Genomic DNA, 21,116 nt, shown 5'->3' with positions numbered 1-21,116 from the left:
AGTTCATAAATTATTTATAGATCGTCATGTCTTATATAAACATACAAATAATCATATAAGTCTTGGTCGATCATGCATGAGGGTGCACATACCATATAAATTATACACAACAGTGAGCCTAACTACCTCATAAGCTTAAATTCAAGTATTTTTTTGTTTTATTAAATCAAGGTTATATAAACCCGAGGATTAAGTAAGATATTAAATTATTCATTAAAAAGTTGGAGAAAAGAGCGGACGTGGGGACTTGAGTTGCATCACAATTAGGTGAGCCTATGTGGTTATGGAGGCAGACACGAGCAGTCTGATGTCTGAACTAATGGATCAACAACGACTTCACTTATTACATTAATTTTATTAGTCTATCCCGAAATCAAATAGAATAATAGAAAGAACAAAAAAAAAAAAAAACGCCAGAATTATTGGATTTTTTTTTTTTTTTTGGGGATAAACTCTTAGATGGAATTATAATAGTTTAATCCACCTTTCTATAAAATTTAAATAAGATTTTTAATATTGGGTATTTAACTAAGATATTTAATAACTAAAACAAATTATAAAATTATAAATAATAAAAGATAGACAAAGGAAAAAAAAAATAATTTTAAGAAATAATTATTGTGATAATTTAAAATGTTTTGTCGTTATGTACTAATTTTGCCGTCGAATGACATATAAAAAGGACGCGCCATTATACCTCTTCGTCATGTTCTTCAGAATTTCAGATATGAAAATTAGAGAAAAATCCAGGAGCTTCAAATATCTCTCCAAGCTCAGTGGACTCTCCGTCGTCACCGCCAAGCCCAAGGACGTTCCTTCTTCTCCGGCAGGCTCCACGTCGCCGGAAATGGATCCCGGCATCTGGAGCCGACTTCCACCGGAACTTCTTGATCACGTACTCTCTTTTCTCCCTCTCAGAACCTGTTTTAACCTAAGATCGACTTGTAAGCATTTTGATTCTCTCTTGTATTCTCCTTCTTTCGTCTCTAAGCATTCTGATTCCTCTTTCTCCTCCTTCCTCTTGCTGGCGCATCCGCAATGTTTTCGTCAGTTACCTCTGTACGATTCTGCTCTCGGAACTTGGCGGAGCTTGCCGCTCTCTGTTTCCGTTTCGCTTCCTTCTGGCATTCCTTCTACTGCTCTTGTTTCTACTGCCAACGGCCTCGTTTGCTTCTCTCTTCGAAATTCTTGCTCCTTCGTTGTTTGCAATCTCTTGACCAAATCCTCCAGACTGATCGAATTCCCGTATCATCCATTCGCATTCGAGTTGCTGACGTTGGTTTCCGTGCCCCTAGGGTACAAAATTTTCACACTCTTCTCCGGCTCGTCTCCTGTTTCCGCTTTGGTCTTCGATTCCAGGGATCATTCTTGGCGAAGATTCGACAATTTCGCGCCGATTCACGGGGATAATCATCGCCAAGAAGCTGCTTGCTATAATGCCCGTTTGTATTTTGTTACGCCAGAACCATTTTCTATTGTTACCTTCGATTTGGAAAATGGCGAGTGGGAGGAAACCGATATCGTAATGCCCGAGGATCTTACGTTTGTTAGATTAGTGAGCGATGGAGATAGGAAATTGTATATGATCGGTGGAATTGGTAGGAATGGGATTTCAAGGAGCTTGAAGCTATGGGAGTTTTCAGAACAGAGAAATTGGGTGGAAATTGAAAATGTGCCGCAGATGATTTGTAAGAAGTTCATGTCGATTTGTTACCACAATTACAAGCACGTTTATTGCTTTTGGCATCAGGGAACCATCTGTCTTTGTTGCCACACTTGGCCGGAGATTTTGTATTACAAATTGAGCAGGAGAACATGGCATTGGCTTCCCAAATGCCCTTCTCTACCGGAAAGATGGAGCTGTGGTTTCAGATGGTTCTCATTTGTGCCTGAATTGTACGCATCTGCCTGACTTGTTTCCCCTCTGATTCAGGTTCAGATTGCTTTGTTCTATTCCCAATTTCGTTCTTGCTTTGGTCAGTCTGTCATGTGTATGAAAAAATGCTTCAAAGGAACTTCTATACGTTTCTTGAATCTGCCCATTTAGCAATCCTTTATTCAAAAGCCTTTATATTCTTAACGGATTAGTTCTCTGTTTATTTTGATGGTTCCATCTGATGGTAATTGCTGTTTGACTTCCCAGAAATATTTTGACTTGGGAGCTGGGAGTTCAATTTGTGGTATTCAGAGTCAAAAGGTCAATCACATGTTTGCAGCCTTGTACATAACCAATGAACTACAAACCAAAAGGTTAGTCTTACTTTCATAATCTATCCATTTATACACTGTAAGAATGTTGTGAATGTGAAAAGGGTGGGTTCAGTTCAATTCAATTCAATATGCCATCAATGCAACAACGGCAAAAATGAGCCATATTATTTGTCTTTAAAGCGGCAGCAGCCTGCGATTGGGTTTTCCTTATATGCTTAATTTATTGCCCCACTTTGAAAGAGAAGGCAATGGCGGGTCACTAATTCACATGGTTTTTCCTGTTATTAAATTGAAAGGACGTTTTGTGGATGGGAAAATTAATGAAAGTCAACTATTTGGGAGGGAAATTTTTTAGGGGCAACTTGGAATATGATAAAAGGATTGACAATTACAATGATGCCTTGATAGTCTTTGAATTCATCAAACTTCATAATTAAAAGTAATGAAAAGCATGGAAAACTGGACACATGGTATGCCATTGATAGTCTTTGTATTCATCAAACTTCATAAGTAGTTTCAAATCCTAAGGCGGCCACTAAATTACTAAAGGAAATTTTTGTCCATTAGTTGTCATGTTCGACTCAATTTTTTCAAGTTCAAACTTGATATTTATGTGATGTGATACACATTTGTAGTCAAATGAATTCTATTTCTTCTCTAATTTTTTAGTTTATTTGGGTTTTGCCGACAGATTGTAAACATTGATGGAGGAGGCAATAGAAGCGACAGAAAGACTAGAAGTCAATCGAGGTGATGTTATCAGCTAATTTCTAGTTCTTTGCTTTTGGTAATTTGAGCCAGTGATGGGTTAATTGGAAAATCTCTTACATATAATCAAGATGTTTATACTATGACGTGCAAATATGGAGAAGTTTATGCTCTCAAATATAATTAAAAGAAATTATGTATTTGTGTTATGAACATTTATGGAACTTTGCTTTTTGGTTAATTTATAGTTATTTGCTTTTCATTTGGGTCAGTTGTAAAATCTCTTATGAGTTAGAAGTTTGTGGCTGAAACAAGATAATAAACTAACACGTTTGTGGCCGAAACAAGTATAGTCGATTTTCTCGAGTTCTCAAAATAGGATGTGTTATCGGAGTAAATGAGGAGTACATAAATAAACCAAGACCGCATCCGAATGAGAAAGATTCTGAGAATAGGATAGCTAAGAAAAGCTTAAAGAATTGAAAGTCAGTACCTATACCAACCAGGTGTACGTTCCTTTTCAGTGGCTCAATAATAAGAACTCTATGGTTAAACGTGCTTTACTTAGAACAATTCTATGTTAGACGACCTCGTAGGAATTTTCTTAAGATACATGTGAGTGAAAACAAAACATGTTGGAAGGAGTTGTGTTAGTTGATGGGAATACCCTTCGATCTTAATCTTAAGAACTAGATGTAGGTAACCTAACAATGTCCCGTGGACAAAGGGGAATGCCAGATTCATCTGGATTCCAAATCCTGATCCAAATCTTAAACACGAGTTCTTACAAAGGATACAAATACATTATTTCTATAAATCTTCATTTAAGAAATAATCTGATATCATGAATATAAGAAAATATTCTTCCAATTAGGTTGATTAATCAATTAGATAAAATGTTAATTATCATATATTTTATATTTTCAAATGTCAAATGAGTCCTTGATTTAATAGATTTTGTAGAGGATAAGTTTGGTTTTATTTGAATAAAATTATGAGATAATTATGATTTGAATTTTTTAAAAGTCGAAAATTTAATTCAATTTGTGGGTGAACATATTTTTTGTCCTAACTCAACCGTGCTTGTAATAATCCAAACTCATTGTTAGCAGATATTGTCTACTTTGTCTAGTTATGTATCGTTGTCAGCCTCACGATTTTAAAACGTGTCTGTTAGGGAGGAGTTTTCACACCTTTATTGTGATGTCCCACATTGGTTGGGGAGGAGAACAACCCACCATTTATAAGGGTGTGGAAACCTTCCCCTAGCAGATGCGTTTTAAAAGCCTTGAGGGCGAGCTCGAAAGGGAAAGCCCAAAGAGGATAATATCTGCTAGCGGTGTATCTGGGTCGTTACAAATGGTATCAGAGCTAGACACCGGACAATGTGCCAGCCTTCTCGCTGTTCCCCGAAGGGGGGTAGACACGAGGCGGTGTGCCAGTAAGGACGCTGGAGCCCAAAGGGGGGGGTGAATTTCGGGGCGGTTCCACATCGATTGGAGGAAGATAAGAGTGCCAGCGAGGACGCAGGGCCCCGAAGGGGGGTGGATTGTGATGTCCCACATTGGTTGGGGAGGAGAACAAACCACCATTTATAAGGGTGTGGAAACCTTCCCCTAGCAAATGCTCGAAAGGGAAAGCCCAACTTATAAGGAATGCTTTGTTCCTCTTTCCAACCGATATGGGATCTCACAATCTACTCCTTGAGGGCCCAGCGTCTTCGCTGACACACCACCTAGTGTCTGTCACTGCTAACAGATATTGTATGCTTTGGCCTATTACCTATCGCCGTCAGTCTCACGGCTTTAAAGCTTTGTTCCTCTTTCCAACCGCCCAGCGTCTTCGCTGACACACCACCTAGTGTCTGGCACTGCTAACAGATATTGTATGCTTTGGCCTATTACCTATCGCCGTTAGTCTCACGGCTTTAAAACGCGTCTATTAGGTTTCCACACCTTAAGGAATGTCTAATAAATAAGATCTTTTAAATAATTAAAAAAATAAACAACCAGACAACACAAACACAACCCAACCCAAAAAAACATAGAGTTGACCCAAGAATTCTATTTGAGTTCGCTCGACTCACAAACTCAACTAACTCAAAATCTTGAATGGGTCCAAAAGATCTTTTCAACTCGATTAGTATACACCAACACAGTTTTCGTGTAATATTATTAGCAAATTGGCAAAATCACCATGTTTTATAGCTTCAATTTCGTAAAAGTTTTATAGAATCTTGATATTAGAACATGTTTTTTTGTTGTTGTTTTGATAAAGATCCAAAACTTTGTCCCAATTGATTGACCCAATTTCCACAAAATCCACAAAATCCACATTACTTTTGGCCCACAAAGATTCCTCCATTCTCACATCTGATTAAACCTCATCAACACTTTCTGCCCAACATAATCCAAATAACAATACAAACAAACACAAAAATATTACCATTCTTTTTTCTTTTATACATTCGCTACACACCTATTTCGATTGGTTCATTCGAATTTGAATTCGAGTCTAAAACCATTCATGATAGCTGATACTGAAACTCTACGGAATGATAACGTTCATATGTTCATATATATAGTTTGAATTAGATATCAAATTATGTTTAGACGAGTACTAATCGTGAAAGTTTAGGGGATTAAATGGGTGTAATTATTGGTTAGCAATGATTACCATTTACAATTGGAGTTAAGAGGTAGATTTATGGAGAGAAAAGAAAGAAAGAAAAAGAAATGAAGGGTTGTAGAAGGTAACACATGGAGAGGCACATGGCAGCCTCACCGCTTTCCCACTTCATTAGCCCATTGACTAAACATCATCCATTTCTCAATCTTTCCATAAACATTTGGAAAAATCTCAAACTCAATCCAACCACTCGTATTTAAGATTTGGATTATGATTTTAAATCTAGATTCCGTCGTTGATAGTCCTAACATTCTCCTACGACATGATCACGTTAGCTACTTCTCGCTTCTATGAGTTGAGACTATCCTCACAGACTAACATAGATCTTTTCAAGACGTTCTGTTGTCACTCACATACATTCTAAGAAAATTTTTAGGAGATCATTCAACATAAAATTGTTTGAAGCAAAGAACGTTTAACTAATAAGCTATTAGACACAAAATTAAAAAACGAGATTTTTTTTAGAAATGTTAAAGCTAAATTTATAATTTCTTTGAATTTTTCAATTTTAATATAGTTTTAAAAAGTACTTTATTTATCTTTTAAAATAATAAATGATAAATAAAGATAATAATTAGTTTATTATATATATATTGAAAAATGGACTTTTCTTTGTCATTGACTTATGTGGAATTTTTAATTTCCGTTATATCTCTAAATTTGTTAAGAATGAGAAATAAAATTGGGATGAAAAGTGTGTCGTTTAAATAGGATACAATCTATCAACTAATACTTATAAATAAGGAGAATATAAATTATTAAATAGTGAGAATAAAATAAAATATACTACTAATCAAATTATAATATTTCATAACTAATATATTCTCCAAATATTATATCGGAACAAAAGTGTTTTTAAAAAAAGAAGAAAAAAAAAAAGACCAAAATCTCCGACTTAACATTCCATCGAATATAAATTCACAATTTAAGGAACAAATCTGGAAGGTTCTAATGAATTTCGACCCAGAGAAAAATTATGATAAATTTTTCAGAAAATTTTTAAACGAACAATTTCAACTTCATATGAGAGGTGTTAGACGAACACGACTCTCCACAATGGTATGATATTGTCCACATAAGCTCTCATGGCTTTGCTTTGGGCTTCCCCAAAAGACCTCATACGAATAGAGTTAGTATTCCTTACTTATAAACCCATGATCATTCCCTAAATTAGTCGATGTAGGACTTCCATCATCGAACAAGAGAAACCATCAAGATCAAGAGAAAAAGAGGGTGAAAGCTCGAATGACACGGGAAAGAGTTGTTGTATCCTCCTATTGCTTAGAAATCCGATAGCATGCAACAACAGATGGTAAGAATCCTCACATCTTCAAAAATAGGTAAATGTCTGGTTTTTAATAACCGAAACAATTCCTTATTGTTTGAATACGCTATCAATATAAATTCTTTTTTGGTCTGAAAAAAGCATCAAACTGGGAAAGCTAAATCGACTTGTCATGTTCTATCATACCACTTAACCTATGCTCGATAATTTATTATTCGATCAACAATTTCATATTAAATGGGATATTTGCTAATCAAAAGATATTCGAATGGACAATATTATGATTTTAGGATAATTATTATTATTAAAAAAAAATAATAAAAGGAAAAATAAGGGTGATTAGATGAGGACATTGAATTAATTTAAAATAAAATAAAATAAAAAAATGGGAGGGATGATTAAATGTCATTTTCTATAATTTTGACATTTAAAATAAAAACGTTATTGGTGGAAGTAATTGCGATTATTTTAATAAGGAAAATAAAGGAAGGGAGAATTTCGTCCAAGTGTCCATTAATTTCCTAACCCCAACTCCTCTTTTCCCCATAATTAAATACTTGACCCCTTTGTTTTTTTAAAAATTAAATATTTAATTCTTGAACCTTCCAAATGTACCCTTAACCTATTTTTGTAAGTCGAACACGTGTTCTTTTACTATGTTTTGTCCTCCCTCATTTGCAGTTTTAGGTTAGAATTGCTCGGTTTTAAGGATGCATACACGTTGTTGGAATATGTAGTAACTTCAATTCTCTTAACCATCACGTGTCGTTTCTTATATAATTTAAATTGTATAACCATTGAATCTCTAATATATACATTTAATCTCTAATCAATTTACCCGAAAAATTATGAAATTTAATACTATTTTTTTAAAATAGAAATTAAATCGATACAAATTAGAAAGACTAAATTAATTTATGAACTAAATTATTACTAAAATTGAAAAATATACTATTTAAAGAGTAATTTGTTATATATATAACAAATTAGATCAAAATGTGAGATCCCAGTGTGTTCAATGCATTTAAATTAAAAAATTTATTATTCATAATTTACATTTTTTTTAATATGTTACTTTACCGAAAGATTTTTCAAATCCATAAACATATGAAAATATTGATGATATGGTTTGATGATATGGTTTGTATAAAAAATACGGTTAAATTTTAAAAAATTTCATTTCTACCTTCAACTTTAAAATAGAGTTTAAAAAAAATTACGGTACTATATTTTTAGTGTCAATATATAGACAAAAATCACCTCACATGTTACCTCTTTTTTAATATTATTTTTGAAACAATTTTTGAAAGTTAAAAAGTATTTTTGAAATTTTAGAGTACTTTTTAGATTTTTTTTTAATTTAAAATCTATTTTAGTCTAAATAATATATAATATAATGTTATAATAAAAATAAAAATTATAATAAAAAATGTTAAAAAATGGATTAATAATAAATTACTTAAATAAATATAATAATTGTTTAAAAATGAATTGTGGTACCAAACAAAAAATGATTTATTATTTAAATGAAGTATTGTAAACGTGGCAAAAGAAAGTAGGCGGTGGAGCACCGTAATTATAGGGAAGCGTAGCAGTGGATTACGATTGGTGGTTCGGTTTGAAAGTAACGAAAAGAAGTTTCATTGAAAACAAAACCGGCTCGCCTTCCAATTCCCCTAACCATAATTCCCAAACCACACCCCTTCCCTCCCCAACCAATGCCGAACCTTCTAACTTCTCTGCACGCGTTTCTCGCACGTGTCCCCCACCTCCGCCCCGCTTCCCGAGCCTCACTCCAGGTGTGTTCCCTCTCCCTTATCCCTTCCCTTTATAATCCCCCTTTCCCCAGATTCCCCTCTCCAACCTCCGACCTCCGCACCCCGCCTCCTCTTCCTTCTTCCACCAAACAACTCCGATTCGTTTCCGGCCATGGGGACGGACAGTCCCGCTAATTTTACTTATATGGGCCGGACCTTTGATGATCTCACCAACGGTCATAGTTCTGGGGCGTTTAGCGACTGTAATAGTGATAGATCCGGGGAGTTTCCCACGGCGGCGTCGCAGGGCCGTCGGCTTTTGATTGCTTGTGCTTCTGATAACTCCGACGACCTAATTCGCCAACTGGTTATGGACCTCGAGTCCTGTTCGATTGAGGAGCAGAAGCAAGCGGCTATGGAGATTAGACTTCTCGCTAAGAACAAACCGGAGAATCGATTGAAGATCGCGAAAGCTGGAGCGGTGAGGCCGTTGATTTCGTTGATATCGTGTTCGGATCCGCAGCTTCAAGAGTACGGCGTGACGGCGATTTTGAATCTCTCGTTGTGCGACGAGAACAAGGAGCAAATAGCGGCGTCTGGTGCGATTAAGCCTCTGGTTCGAGCGCTGATGTCGGGAACTCCTACGGCGAAGGAGAACGCCGCTTGTGCTTTACTACGGCTATCGCAAATGGAGGAGAACAAGATTGCAATCGGACGGTGTGGAGCGATTCCGCTTTTGGTGAATCTGTTAGAGAACGGCGGATTTCGCGGAAAGAAGGACGCATCGACGGCTCTGTATTCACTGTGCTCGGTTAAGGAAAACAAAATCAGAGCAGTAAAAGCGGGAATCATGAGGCCGTTAGTGGAATTAATGGCGGATTTCGGGTCAAACATGGTGGATAAGTCGGCGTTTGTGTTGAGCGTATTGGTATCGTTGTCAGAGGCGAGGACGGCGCTGGTAGAAGAAGGCGGAATTCCGGTACTAGTGGAATTAGTGGAAGACGGAACACAGCGACAAAAGGAGATCGCGGCGGTGATTTTGCTGCAGGTTTGCGAGGACAGTGTCCTTTACCGTACAATGGTAGCCCGTGAAGGAGCAATCCCGCCGCTAATTGCCTTGACACAGTCCGGCACCAATCGCGCCAGACAAAAGGTACGATAATATTCCGGCCAAAACCTGCCTCTGACATTCTCAGGCCGACCAATTGGCATAACTGACGTGGCATTTCATTTTTTCCTAATTTAAAAAAAAAAAAAAAAAAAAAAAAAANTTTAATTTTTTTAAAAAATTGAATTAAATTGAGAATTAGTAGTAATTAAAAAAATTTGTATTTATGTGTGGGTGAAATTGAGGACAGGCGGAGAAACTGATAGAGCTTCTACGGCAACCAAGATCCGGCAACTGCGCTGCCACCACCTCAGATGTGTCAGTCTAATTTTTGTTGTGGCCACGTGGACGATGACGATGCAGACCCCCATACCCAAAAAAACAAATAGAGGAGAGGTTTTCTTGTAAATATATAATTTTTTTTATTTATTTTTTTAATGTTTGTTGTGATAAATCGATCGAATTTTGGGGTTTCTTTTTGTGAAATTATNATTTTTATTTTTTAATGTTTGTTGTGATAAATCGATCGAATTTTGAGGTTTCTTTTTNTTTTATTTATTTTTTTAATGTTTGTTGTGATAAATCGATCGAATTTTGGGGTTTCTTTTTGTGAAATTATTTGATATATTTAAATACCTGTAAATGGAAAAAAAAAATTAATAATAGAGGTGGCCTGCCCGACCCAGAAATCGAATATTGGATTTTATTTTTATTTTTATTTTTATTTTTATTTTAAAAAAAAAAAAAGAGAGAATACTGTATGTGTTGACTGTGGGGCATTTTATTTTATTATTTAATTAAAATAATAAAATATGGAAAAAAAATAGAGTCTACAATAATTGAAGAAAATGGGATTTTATTTAGTAAATAAGGAATAAAATAATGATTAAATTATTATAAAAAATGAATAAAAATATGTGTTTAACGTTTTATTTGTATTATAGTTATAGCCGACAAGGAGGTGTAGCATGGGGGGAGGTATTTATGAATGATGATTAAATTGGGGGGTGAAAAGGTAAATGGCAATCGCGACGTGTCGTATATTGAGTAAGTGAGTGGAGGTCGTTGAGTCAATACGGAGGCCGACATGTCGCAATCCAGGACCCCTACCTTGACGGCTGATGTGCTACTTTTACCTCACCCTTTCTGAATCATTCAATTCAACGTCCAAACTCCTGCCCTTTTTTTTTTTTTTTTNAATAATAATTATGTTTGATTTTTTTTTTTTTTTAGAGAGGAGGCTTTTTAAAACCTGAAATTAAGTCGGGTCAAGTTCGTGGGACCTGTTCAAGAGAAATTTATTTTTGTTAACTAAATGGGATGGAAGACGAAAATTATATTTTCAGTTCCACCCCAATTCTTGTTAAGGATTGTTGGGAGTGAGTTCCACGCTAATTTAGAAAATGATCATGTGTTTATAAGTAAAGGAATACATCTTTTGAGAATCTCAAAATAAAACCATGAGAGCTTATGTTCAAAGTGGACAATATCATACTATTGTGGAGAGTCGTGATTCCTAACATGGTATCAAAGACATGCTCTAAACTTAGCCATGACAATAGAATTCTCAAATATTGAACAAATGGTGTATTTAGTTCGAGGGCTTCAGAAAAAAGAGTCGAGCCTCGATTAAGGGGAGGTTGTTCGAAAGCTCCATAAGCCTCGGGAGAGATTTATAGTGTACTTTGTTCGATAGGAGAATTGTTGAGAATTGAGTGTACTTTGTTCGATAGGAGAATTGTTGAGAATTGTTAGGAGTAAGTCCTGCATTGGCTAATTTAGGGAATGATCATGAGTTTTCTGTAATCTCCATTGGTATGAGGTCATGAGAGCTATGCTCAAAGTAGACAATATCATACCACAGTGAAGTGTCGTGATTCATAACAATTCTCGTCTCATCCTACAACGTTATTAAATTTCAAAGAAAGTATAAATGATATATATATATATATATATANCCCTTTTTTTTTTAATTTTATTATTATTATTATTATTATAATAATTATGTTTGATATTTTTTTTAGAGAGGGGGCTTTTTAAAACCTTAAATTAAGTCGGGTCAAGCTCGTGGGACCTGTTCAAGAGAAATTTATTTTTGTTAACTAAATGGGATGGAAGACGAAAATTATATTTTCAGTTCCACCCCAATTCTTGTTGAGGATTGTTGGGAGTGAGTTCCACGCTAATTTAGAAAATGATCATGTGTTTATAAGTAAAGAAATACATCTTTTGAGAATCTCAAAGCAAAACCATGAGAGCTTATGCTCAAAGTGGACAATATCATACCATTGTGGAGAGTCGTGATACCTAATATGGTATCAGAGACATGCTCTAAACTTAGCCATGACAATAGAATCCTCAAATATCGNTTAGGATGACTTGTTTCACGAAAGGAATAATTTTTAATTTATATAATTCTAAAGTCTGCAAATTGGAAAGTGACAGTATTGATGCTTTTCATATTATAACAATTTTATAATTTTAAATATTGAACTTGTTTTGTTTCTTTTATTGACTTTAATTTTAAATGCAAAAATTAAACTCCACAAATATCTTATTAAATGAAATTACACTTCATAATTAACAAAACAAATAAATAAACATAATCAAAATTATAAAATTATAGAAAAATAAATGAATTATTGATTAATGAAAATTATTGGCCACAAACTTAGGAATAAATGTTAATTGTTAGCTATATATTCTCCACATGGGGCACATGTGTGGTGTGCCTTGTGAACCAAACAACAGAAGGTTCCTCATCATTTAATGCCTTTTTATTATTATTATTATTATTATTATTATCTTTAAAAAAAACATTTAAAATGGCTTTTTAATTATTTTTCTCATAATTCGTATGCTTTATTAATTTTGTGTCGGCGATTCAGACAACCGGTGCTGGGTTCTCGTCGACCAACGACCTGCCGGTCAGTTGCCGGTCGGCTACCGGAAATTTTTGTGTTTTGATTGGTTTGGAGACGGATGTGAAGGGAAACAAAGTTTCCAGTTTTGGTAAGTAAGAAATGGAAAGTTTTGAATGGTTTAGGGTTGAGGGTCATTCTTAATGTCTTGTCTGCATCAACTCCATTGATCCAACATTTCTTGTGATGTTATTGATCCACCTTCATTAATGGTTTGATTATATTAAGGATGGTAAGAGATTGAACTCCTCGATTAAGGAATCGTTCGTCACATTAGTCGGTTGAAATTAAGAGATGGATTCGTAATTTTGTAGTCGTGTAGCTCCGAAATGATTTTGGTATCGACTTCAGTTCAATTGTCATTTGAAAAATAGAATGTGAGATTTCATATTGATTGGTGAGAGGAACGAGTGTCAATGAGGATGTTGGGCCTAAAGAGGGGTGATTGTGAAATCTTACATCGGTTGGAGAAAGTGTGAGGACGCTGGACCCTGAAAGGGATGGATTGTGAGATCCCACATCGACCGTAAAGAAGGTGAATTGTGAGATCCCACATCGACCCTGAAAGGGGTGGATTGTGAGATCCCAGATCGATTGAAGGGGAATGAGTGTCAGTGAATACTCTAGTCCCCAAAGAGGGGTAGTAGTGAAATCTCACGTCAGTTGGAGAGAGGAACAAAACATTATTTATAACGGTGTGAAAAACTCTCGCATACACTTTAAAATTTGTTAAAGGAATCTTGAAAGAAAAAATACAAAAATGACAATATCTGCTAGTGCTGGGCTTCAACTATAATAGAAAGTACCACTGTCACTGAAGAAGAAGAAACCCCGCCGCCTACCGTCGTTGAAACAACGCTCACATCCACCGAACTAATGCAAAGAAATGAGATGGATTTGTAAAAGAGAAATGTAATCTCTGTCATCGACGTCGTGACTAATGCAAACAAATTTCTCACCGGTTTGTGATATCATATAATCCAATAATCTATTTCTATTTTTTTTTTTTTTTGACCAAACAAAAAAAAAAGGAAAAAGAAAAAAAAAAGTGGGGAAAAAAAGAAATAGGAGAGGCATCACGTGATGTTCACGTGGGGAATTCTTGTCCTTTTACGTGGAAAATCGTAGCCTAACGAACTTCCACATATTCACTCCTCCACGTGTCTCATTCTCCGCCACTTGATTTCTTCCCTCCCTCCCAAAATCAAAATTAAATTCTTCAATTTTGTTAATCGTGTAACGGCGGTGGGGCCACGTCGGAGTCACCGGCAAAGGGCACGGCGGAGCTTGCGGACCAGTAGCTGAGAGGCACTGAGATGGGGTAGGTGGCCTTCGGTGTCCAGCATCTCCACGGTGTTTCGGCCTCCGAGATGGTCTCTCAGGTAGATAGCCATCGATGCCGGCACCTTCGACACGAACAGGGAAATGTCGGGGGGCCTCATGTTGAACAGAGTCCGGCTGAATTCCTGAACCGCTGCTGGAACATCAGCGCCGACAGAGAGAGGGGCGAATCCGTTGACCCAGGATTGCAGCGAAGACCTTCTCAACCTCGATCTGTTAGAACCCACCATGGTAATCGCCGCCATTGAGAAACCTGAAAGACAGAAATTAAAGAAAGGGAAAAACAGAGGAGAAACAGAGGAGAGAAATAAACAGAGGAGGGTTAAATCATTTTAATGTTTGATTTGTATATGTGGTTTAGAGTAGGATGGTACCACAAAGGGCATGCATCCATCCATCCATCCATCAACATGGCCTTCGGAAGTCCGTGTGAGGGTCGAGGAGTCTAGTGAGTGTGAGTTTTGAGTGTCACAATCATACTAGGGTAGATGTGATCTCCACACGTGGATCAATAAGATGACGACCCTCAAGTGGTGCCCATCTAATCATGTGAAGGCTGAGACAGACATGGGCCATGATGCGACCAAAGAGGACGGTGTACCATCCAATACACGGAAAAGAATGTGCATTAAAGTCAAGTTGAGTCTTAAATAAAATTGGAGAGAATGAGACAATATGAGTATTGAAGACAAGCTCGAAGAGGAACGGATAGGACTGTGGGCCATAACCTCATAAGTTAGAGTTTCGATATGAGTTTTGGCATGCAATTTTGGAGGTAAGACTATCTATATGAAAGATGAAAGCTCACCAAATTTGGAGTTAATCGAATACCAAACGAACGCTCCATGGGGCGTTATGACCAATCGCCAAAATCATGTCTACTCCAAGAATATCATAAATGCCTCAAAATGTAGTATATAGAGAGACATGGCCTAAGTGAGCTACATGTGGCACATACGTGTGTCAGGGCAAGTGTTGCAAGATGAACATCTTGGGTTTCTTCCTTTGAAATGAGTCTTTCAATGACAATGTCTAACGGCATGGGTACATCGACATTGCACCACAACGCATGTGTGAGAGGTTGGTATATGCACCCACTATCCGATGCAAAAACTGTAAATGACTTAGCATGGACATGGGAGAGCTCATGCCCCAATGAGAACTCAAATGGATGGAGATCGGGATGTTCTGATAACATGAGTCACACATCGGTCGATTATGATAGACATGTACAAACAAGCCAATATGATTGAGCTATCCCAAGACATGGGATGACATCACAATGCATGGTTGTGTTGTTGGGAACCAAGATAACTGAAGATGTGATGTGACACATGAGAGCCCTTAGCCTAGAGAAGAAACAACGTCAAACTGAATGACTAGGCTTAGTGTAGAGACAAATCGACTAAAGTCGCAGACGATTGAACATGTAGGCACGAGCAATATGTGTGATCGAATAAGTTTAGATTCTGTATAAGTTGCGTTCGGTTGGTGAAGGAGAATCTCGTCTAAGGCCTAACGAAGCCACGGAAACAAGTGAAAAATGTGAATGAAGCTTGAGTTCCCTTAAGGCTCGTCATCAGCGTGTTAAAATCATAACATCGCATGACAACGAGCAATACTAAATCCGTTTTAAAAATTAACAGAAACGAGGAGCCGAAATAAGTAAATAAAACCAGACAGAAGGTAAGGTAATGTTTTTCTGAGGATTCTCCTCATAATCATAATTTTATTAAACTTCAGATTAAAATATTTGTATTAATCTTAATTAAGCTGAGTTAATTAAACATTACAAGGGTAAAAATGGAAATAAAAAAAATGTCTCAATTTGATAGAAACGGAGAGAGGCTCTGGTGAAGACCAAGGTCCATTCCATTGTAAGCCAAAGGAGCAAACATCCATAGATCATCTGAGCTCAATAACTGCACAAAACAATAGCGTTTTAGTAAATATGTAACCGCTTAAGCTCACCGCTAGCCGATATTCATCGATGAAAATGAAGAACAATCAATCCGTTTTACCTTGATTTGGAGCTGCAAGAACTTGACATAATGAACTGCTTCTTCAAGCATGGTGCTGATATCAACCTGCCCAATCAAAACACTGTCAGCAATTCACTCTGTTTCATAGATCTGAAAAAACCCATTTGATGCCTCACCTTGGTTCCATTGGGAACGAGTTTCTGTAACATTTTTAAACGCTCATTAATTCTCTCTCGTCGTTTCTGCAACAAAAAAATGAATCTTCATAGGAGTTCATGCAAAAAAAACAGAGTTTACAGAGGAGAATTGACAAGAAAATGCGTACTCTGGCGTACAGGCTTTGTGGATCCGTGGCCGACCCTCTGCTAGCTCTGCTTTTTCCGTTCATGCCGCCGTCGGAGGTGGTGGCTGAGCCGCCGTGACCCTCCTCTTCTGAACTCGAGCTCTGTCCTTCTGATACCCCTGCATCCTCAACTATTTCCTCTGTTTTCTTCTGGGTTTTCTTCTTTTGCCCCTAAATTTAAAATATTGTTGTAAAAATGTTGAATAAAATTGAAACCCACGAATTTTTTTGTAAAAAGAAGGCTTACATCGCCGGAGATTCGAGTTTTCTTCTNATCGATGAAAATGAAGAACAATCAATCCGTTTTACCTTGATTTGGAGCTGCAAGAACTTGACATAATGAACTGCTTCTTCAAGCATGGTGCTGATATCAACCTGCCCAATCAAAACACTGTCAGCAATTCACTCTGTTTCATAGATCTGAAAAAACCCATTTGATGCCTCACCTTGGTTCCATTGGGAACGAGTTTCTGTAACATTTTTAAACGCTCATTAATTCTCTCTCGTCGTTTCTGCAACAAAAAAATGAATCTTCATAGGAGTTCATGCAAAAAAAACAGAGTTTACAGAGGAGAATTGACAAGAAAATGCGTACTCTGGCGTACAGGCTTTGTGGATCCGTGGCCGACCCTCTGCTAGCTCTGCTTTTTCCGTTCATGCCGCCGTCGGAGGTGGTGGCTGAGCCGCCGTGACCCTCCTCTTCTGAACTCGAGCTCTGTCCTTCTGATACCCCTGCATCCTCAACTATTTCCTCTGTTTTCTTCTGGGTTTTCTTCTTTTGCCCCTAAATTTAAAATATTGTTGTAAAAATGTTGAATAAAATTGAAACCCACGAATTTTTTTGTAAAAAGAAGGCTTACATCGCCGGAGATTCGAGTTTTCTTCTTCTGATTAGAAGAAAGCTCTCTGTTTTTGTCTTTTCTTTTCATCGCAAAAGATGATTTTTTTAAAAGAGGAGGGTTTTATAATCTAAAAATGTAAGAACGTGGGGTGTCTTTGAATTTTGTTATAACAATAAATACAGATTAATTTCGGTTTGGATAAAACAATATTTAAAAAAAAAAAAATAGGGAAAAGGAATTAATAATTAATAATTAAATAAAACAAACAAAAAAGGGGAATGTAAGGGGTCACCCACATCGTGGGGGTTGGAGTCTGACATTCTTTTATATTCTGACAAAAATGTACCGTTAAAATCGCTCTTTGTCGGCTTTCATTTTCATGCTTTTTTTTCATCCTAATTATCTTTTTTAAATATTTATATTTCGTGACTAAAAACTATTATTTTTATATATATATATATATACTCGGTTGTATGCTTAAAATCATTCAAGTTTGATATGATTTATTATGTTTGTTGTTTGTTGTCCGTATATTATTTTTCTTCGGGGGATTGCTTATTATTTTATGATTTTTTTTTTTATATTTTATATAATTTAGATATAAAGAACTTATTCTTAATAAGATATTTAGATTAAATTTTCGAGGATTATAGTCATTTAGAATGAAGTCAACTTGATTTTAGGGTTTTAGTATTTGTGATCGAGGAGTTTGCATATTCATGCGAGATGTGAGGTTCTTAGATTCAACTCGCTAAAGTTATCATATCACAAGGGTTATGTTTAGAGAGTGGGGATTATGTTTGAATTCTGTTCAATGACGTTTTCATAATCTATTTTTTGAGAGTTGTCGTAAAAATACAGATTTAGTTTGGAATAATTTCCGACTCAAGTATGTTCTCTTTGTCGAATTTGTGATCAATAAATTTTAACTACAAGCTAATTCAATCACGGGCGAAAAGGAGACTCAAAATAAACAGTAAATACCAGCTAGTTTTTGTTGACAATATTTCAACAAAGGAAATTCAAAAGAAATTGTTTTTTTTTTCTTTTTTGGAAAAACATGGTCTACAAAAAAAAAAAGAGAAAAAAAAAAGACAGTTATATGACAGTTAGTACGAGAAAGAGCTTATCTTATTTGAATTGAAGATAGGAAGATTTATATAAGAAGTCTCGTAGAATTTTGACATTTTCTCTGTGAATTAAGTTAAAAGTGAGACATATCAAATTAAACACGGANTTGGATAAAACAATATTTAAAAAAAAAAAAAAGAAAAAAAAAAAGGAAAAGGAATTAATAATTAATAATTAAATAAAACAAACAAAAAAGGGGAATGTAAGGGGTCACCCACATCGTGGGGGTTGGAGTCTGACATTCTTTTATATTCTGACNTTTTTTTTTTCCTAAGTTATATCTATGTAATTACCTTATTTTTCTTAATAAAATAGAGATGTAACTATATGCGTGATATAACTAAGTGAAAAAATTCATTTAAAACATTACATAAANTAAATATTTATATTTCATGACTAAAAACCATTATTTTTATATATATATATACTCGCTTAAAATCATTTAAGTTTGATATGATTTATTATGTTTGTTGTTCGTATATTATTTTTCTTCGGGGGATTGCTTATTATTTTAGGATTTTTTTTTATATTTTATATAATTTAGATATAAAGAACTTATTGTTAATAAGATATTTAGATTAAATTTTCGAGAGTTATAGTCATTTAGAATGAAGTCAACTTGATTTTAGGGTTTTAATATTTGTGATTGAGGAGTTTGCATATTCATGCGAGATGTGAGGTTCTTAGATTCAACTCGCTAAAGTTATCATATCACAAGGGTTATGTTTAGGGAGTGGGGATTATGTTTGAATTANTTTTTTTGTAAAAAGAAGGCTTACATCACCGGAGATTCGAGTTTTCTTCTTCTGATTAGAAGAAAGCTCTCTGTTTTTGTCTTTTCTTTTCATCGCAATCGGTTCATTTCCATCGACAAGCTGCGGCGGCTGGCTGCCATGGTCGCAAGCTTCAGCGGTGGCGGCGAGACAGTTTTGTACTTGGTCAATCCAAACAGGGGTGCAGCTACTACAGCTCATGTCCTGTTGAACAGAGCTCTGGAAATTGGGATCAAAAGCGTCCAAGGAATAGAACCAGGTATTATTAGGAAGCTCAGAGGCGCCATTGTTGGGCAATGGAAGCTCAGTGGGGATGAGGGATTGATCGAGTTCTTGAAGGGATGAGAAGATGGCAGTGAAAGAATCCCATTCCCCATCAGTAAAAGCTCCCAAAGCTTCCATTTTTATGAAGAGAAATCAAAGCTAAGATCTTTGGTTTTGTTTTGTTTTGTTTTGGGGATGATTGAAAGAAAATGTGATATTTATACTCAATGCTGTGATGGCAATGGGATAACCGACTTTGACTTGTAGGGAATTTTTATTAATGATTGATTAGTGATTGTTTAATGATTGTTTAAGCTAAGCTTTGTTTGTTTTTGTCGTATTTTATTATCAAGAGTCCACTCTGATGCCATCCAAATGAAATTAGGACACCCCAACTTGAGACCAAGGTTCGAACCAGAAAGGAGACGGAGAAGCTTTCTTTGTCATCATGCACGCTATCGATTTTAATTATGAGATCGGCTAGCTTCTCGTCTGTTATGGTTTGACCCTTTTTATGCCGGATATTGACCCACTGACTCCCTTCTTCTATATCTTCAAAGAAAGTGTAACGAAAAGCTTTAAAACGCGTATGATAGAGAAAGGTTTCCACACCCAGATCCATTCTCACTTTCGAGCTTCCCCTCAAAGCTTTAAAACGCGTCTTATAGATAAATGTTTGGATTTCTGCGGTTATTTTTTTTACAGCAATTTCTGAAGTAGACATTATTTCTAGAGAAGAGGTAATAAAATGGACTTTGTCCCGGGCCGAGAAATTTGTAATTTGTAATTTTTTTTATTAAAAATATAAAACAATATTACAATATATTCTTCAAAATTCATACGATTAAAATAGAATTTTAAAATATAAATATGATGAAAACAAAAATTAAAAATTTTGAGAAATTTAAGAAAGAATATTTGAGGAGGAATAAGAACAAAGAAGCCCTCTTTATTATTTTTTGTTCCTTTTGACCATTTTATTGCTATTTCTTTCGTCATGTAATTTGTTTGCATTTTAATNTTTCGATCCTGATCAATTTTTGTTCGACCGACGTCAGAGCACCAACCAGCATTCAATATTTCCTTCGAAGACTATACCGAGGCTCCAATTTAAAGAAAAAGAGTCCATAACACTCTACGTACCGGCTTAAAACCAAACCGTATTTTTGAAGTATTTTGTTTGGATTTGTTTAATGTGNCCGTACGCCTTTATACTCATCATAATAGAGAAACATATCAATACATGTGACATACAATATGCATGAGGTCACATAATATCGATTCATTGATAAATACGTATAATGCAAATCATACCTCTATTCTTTTCATAACTTAACGGCTAGCATTAAAAGAAAACACTTTTCATATCTTTTGTAGTTAACGTACATGGCTTTATGCTTTCTAATGTCTCANCATTCTTCAACAGTTCCACGTGTAATTCCTCTTTTTGTCCATTTCCTCTTTTTATTATATTACTCTATATTTTATAAATTATTATNATGGCATATAGAGGTTCATGCATCATACAACATCGACAACATAACATAATCCTATAACATAACCATTCATGACATATTTTATAACATAACATAAACATAACATCACNAAATATAATCTTAAATCTACGTTAACTCCATCTTTATCGTGATGGTGTAGTGTTATGTTTAACATGTTTCGATGCGTAAGTCGGTGTTTAGATTAATGTGATGTTGAGTTGAGCTAAGATATTGTTGCATAACTCTTTAACGAGACGAGTCACTTA

At 35.6% G+C, this 21,116-nt stretch overlaps 3 protein-coding genes across 3 annotated transcripts; 2 read left to right on the top strand and 1 right to left on the bottom strand.

Annotated features, from left to right (window-relative positions):
* Nucleotides 1-727: 727 nt before the first annotated feature.
* LOC111798966 (F-box/kelch-repeat protein At5g43190) lies at nt 728-3,142 on the top strand. The gene is made up of 3 exons (XM_023682326.1): nt 728-1,933; nt 2,144-2,250; nt 2,903-3,142. Exon 1 carries the CDS (start codon nt 728-730, stop codon nt 1,910-1,912), a length of 1,185 nt encoding a protein of 394 aa, XP_023538094.1. The 3' UTR covers nt 1,913-1,933; nt 2,144-2,250; nt 2,903-3,142.
* Nucleotides 3,143-8,740: 5,598 nt separating this feature from the next.
* Nucleotides 8,741-10,239, top strand: LOC111798033 (U-box domain-containing protein 4-like). Its single transcript, XM_023680984.1, has 2 exons — nt 8,741-9,802; nt 10,008-10,239. The coding sequence occupies exons 1-2, from the start codon at nt 8,822-8,824 to the stop codon at nt 10,083-10,085; spliced, it is 1,059 nt and encodes a 352-aa protein (XP_023536752.1). The 5' UTR covers nt 8,741-8,821; the 3' UTR covers nt 10,086-10,239.
* A 5,603-nt stretch (nt 10,240-15,842) lies between these two features.
* On the bottom strand, nt 15,843-19,492 carry LOC111798792 (transcription factor bHLH139). The gene is made up of 5 exons (XM_023682125.1): nt 19,097-19,492; nt 16,940-17,128; nt 16,791-16,856; nt 16,654-16,719; nt 15,843-15,941 (listed from the first exon to the last, which is right to left on the bottom strand). Exons 1-5 carry the CDS (start codon nt 19,490-19,492, stop codon nt 15,843-15,845), a joined length of 816 nt encoding a protein of 271 aa, XP_023537893.1.
* Between the last annotated feature and the right edge of the window lie 1,624 nt (nt 19,493-21,116).

Source organism: Cucurbita pepo, chromosome LG07 (genome assembly GCF_002806865.2).
Source record: "Cucurbita pepo subsp. pepo cultivar mu-cu-16 chromosome LG07, ASM280686v2, whole genome shotgun sequence".
Taxonomy (NCBI): domain Eukaryota; kingdom Viridiplantae; phylum Streptophyta; class Magnoliopsida; order Cucurbitales; family Cucurbitaceae; genus Cucurbita; species Cucurbita pepo.
This window is presented reverse-complemented; position numbering and strand designations above follow the sequence as displayed.

Coding starts and splice junctions, on each gene's coding strand:
- LOC111798966 (XM_023682326.1), top strand. CDS start 728: ATGAAAATTAGAGAAAAATCCAGGAGCTTCAAATATCTCTCCAAGCTC.
- LOC111798033 (XM_023680984.1), top strand. CDS start 8,822: ATGGGGACGGACAGTCCCGCTAATTTTACTTATATGGGCCGGACCTTT. Junction 9,803..10,007: donor CCAATCGCGCCAGACAAAAG/GTACGATAATAT, acceptor AATTGAGGACAG/GCGGAGAAACTGATAGAGCT.
- LOC111798792 (XM_023682125.1), bottom strand. CDS start 19,492: ATGGAAGCTTTGGGAGCTTTTACTGATGGGGAATGGGATTCTTTCACT. Junction 16,857..16,939: donor CACAAAGCCTGTACGCCAGA/GTACGCATTTTC, acceptor TTTTTGTTGCAG/AAACGACGAGAGAGAATTAA. Junction 15,942..16,653: donor TCTTGCAGCTCCAAATCAAG/GTAAAACGGATT, acceptor TGTTTTGTGCAG/TTATTGAGCTCAGATGATCT.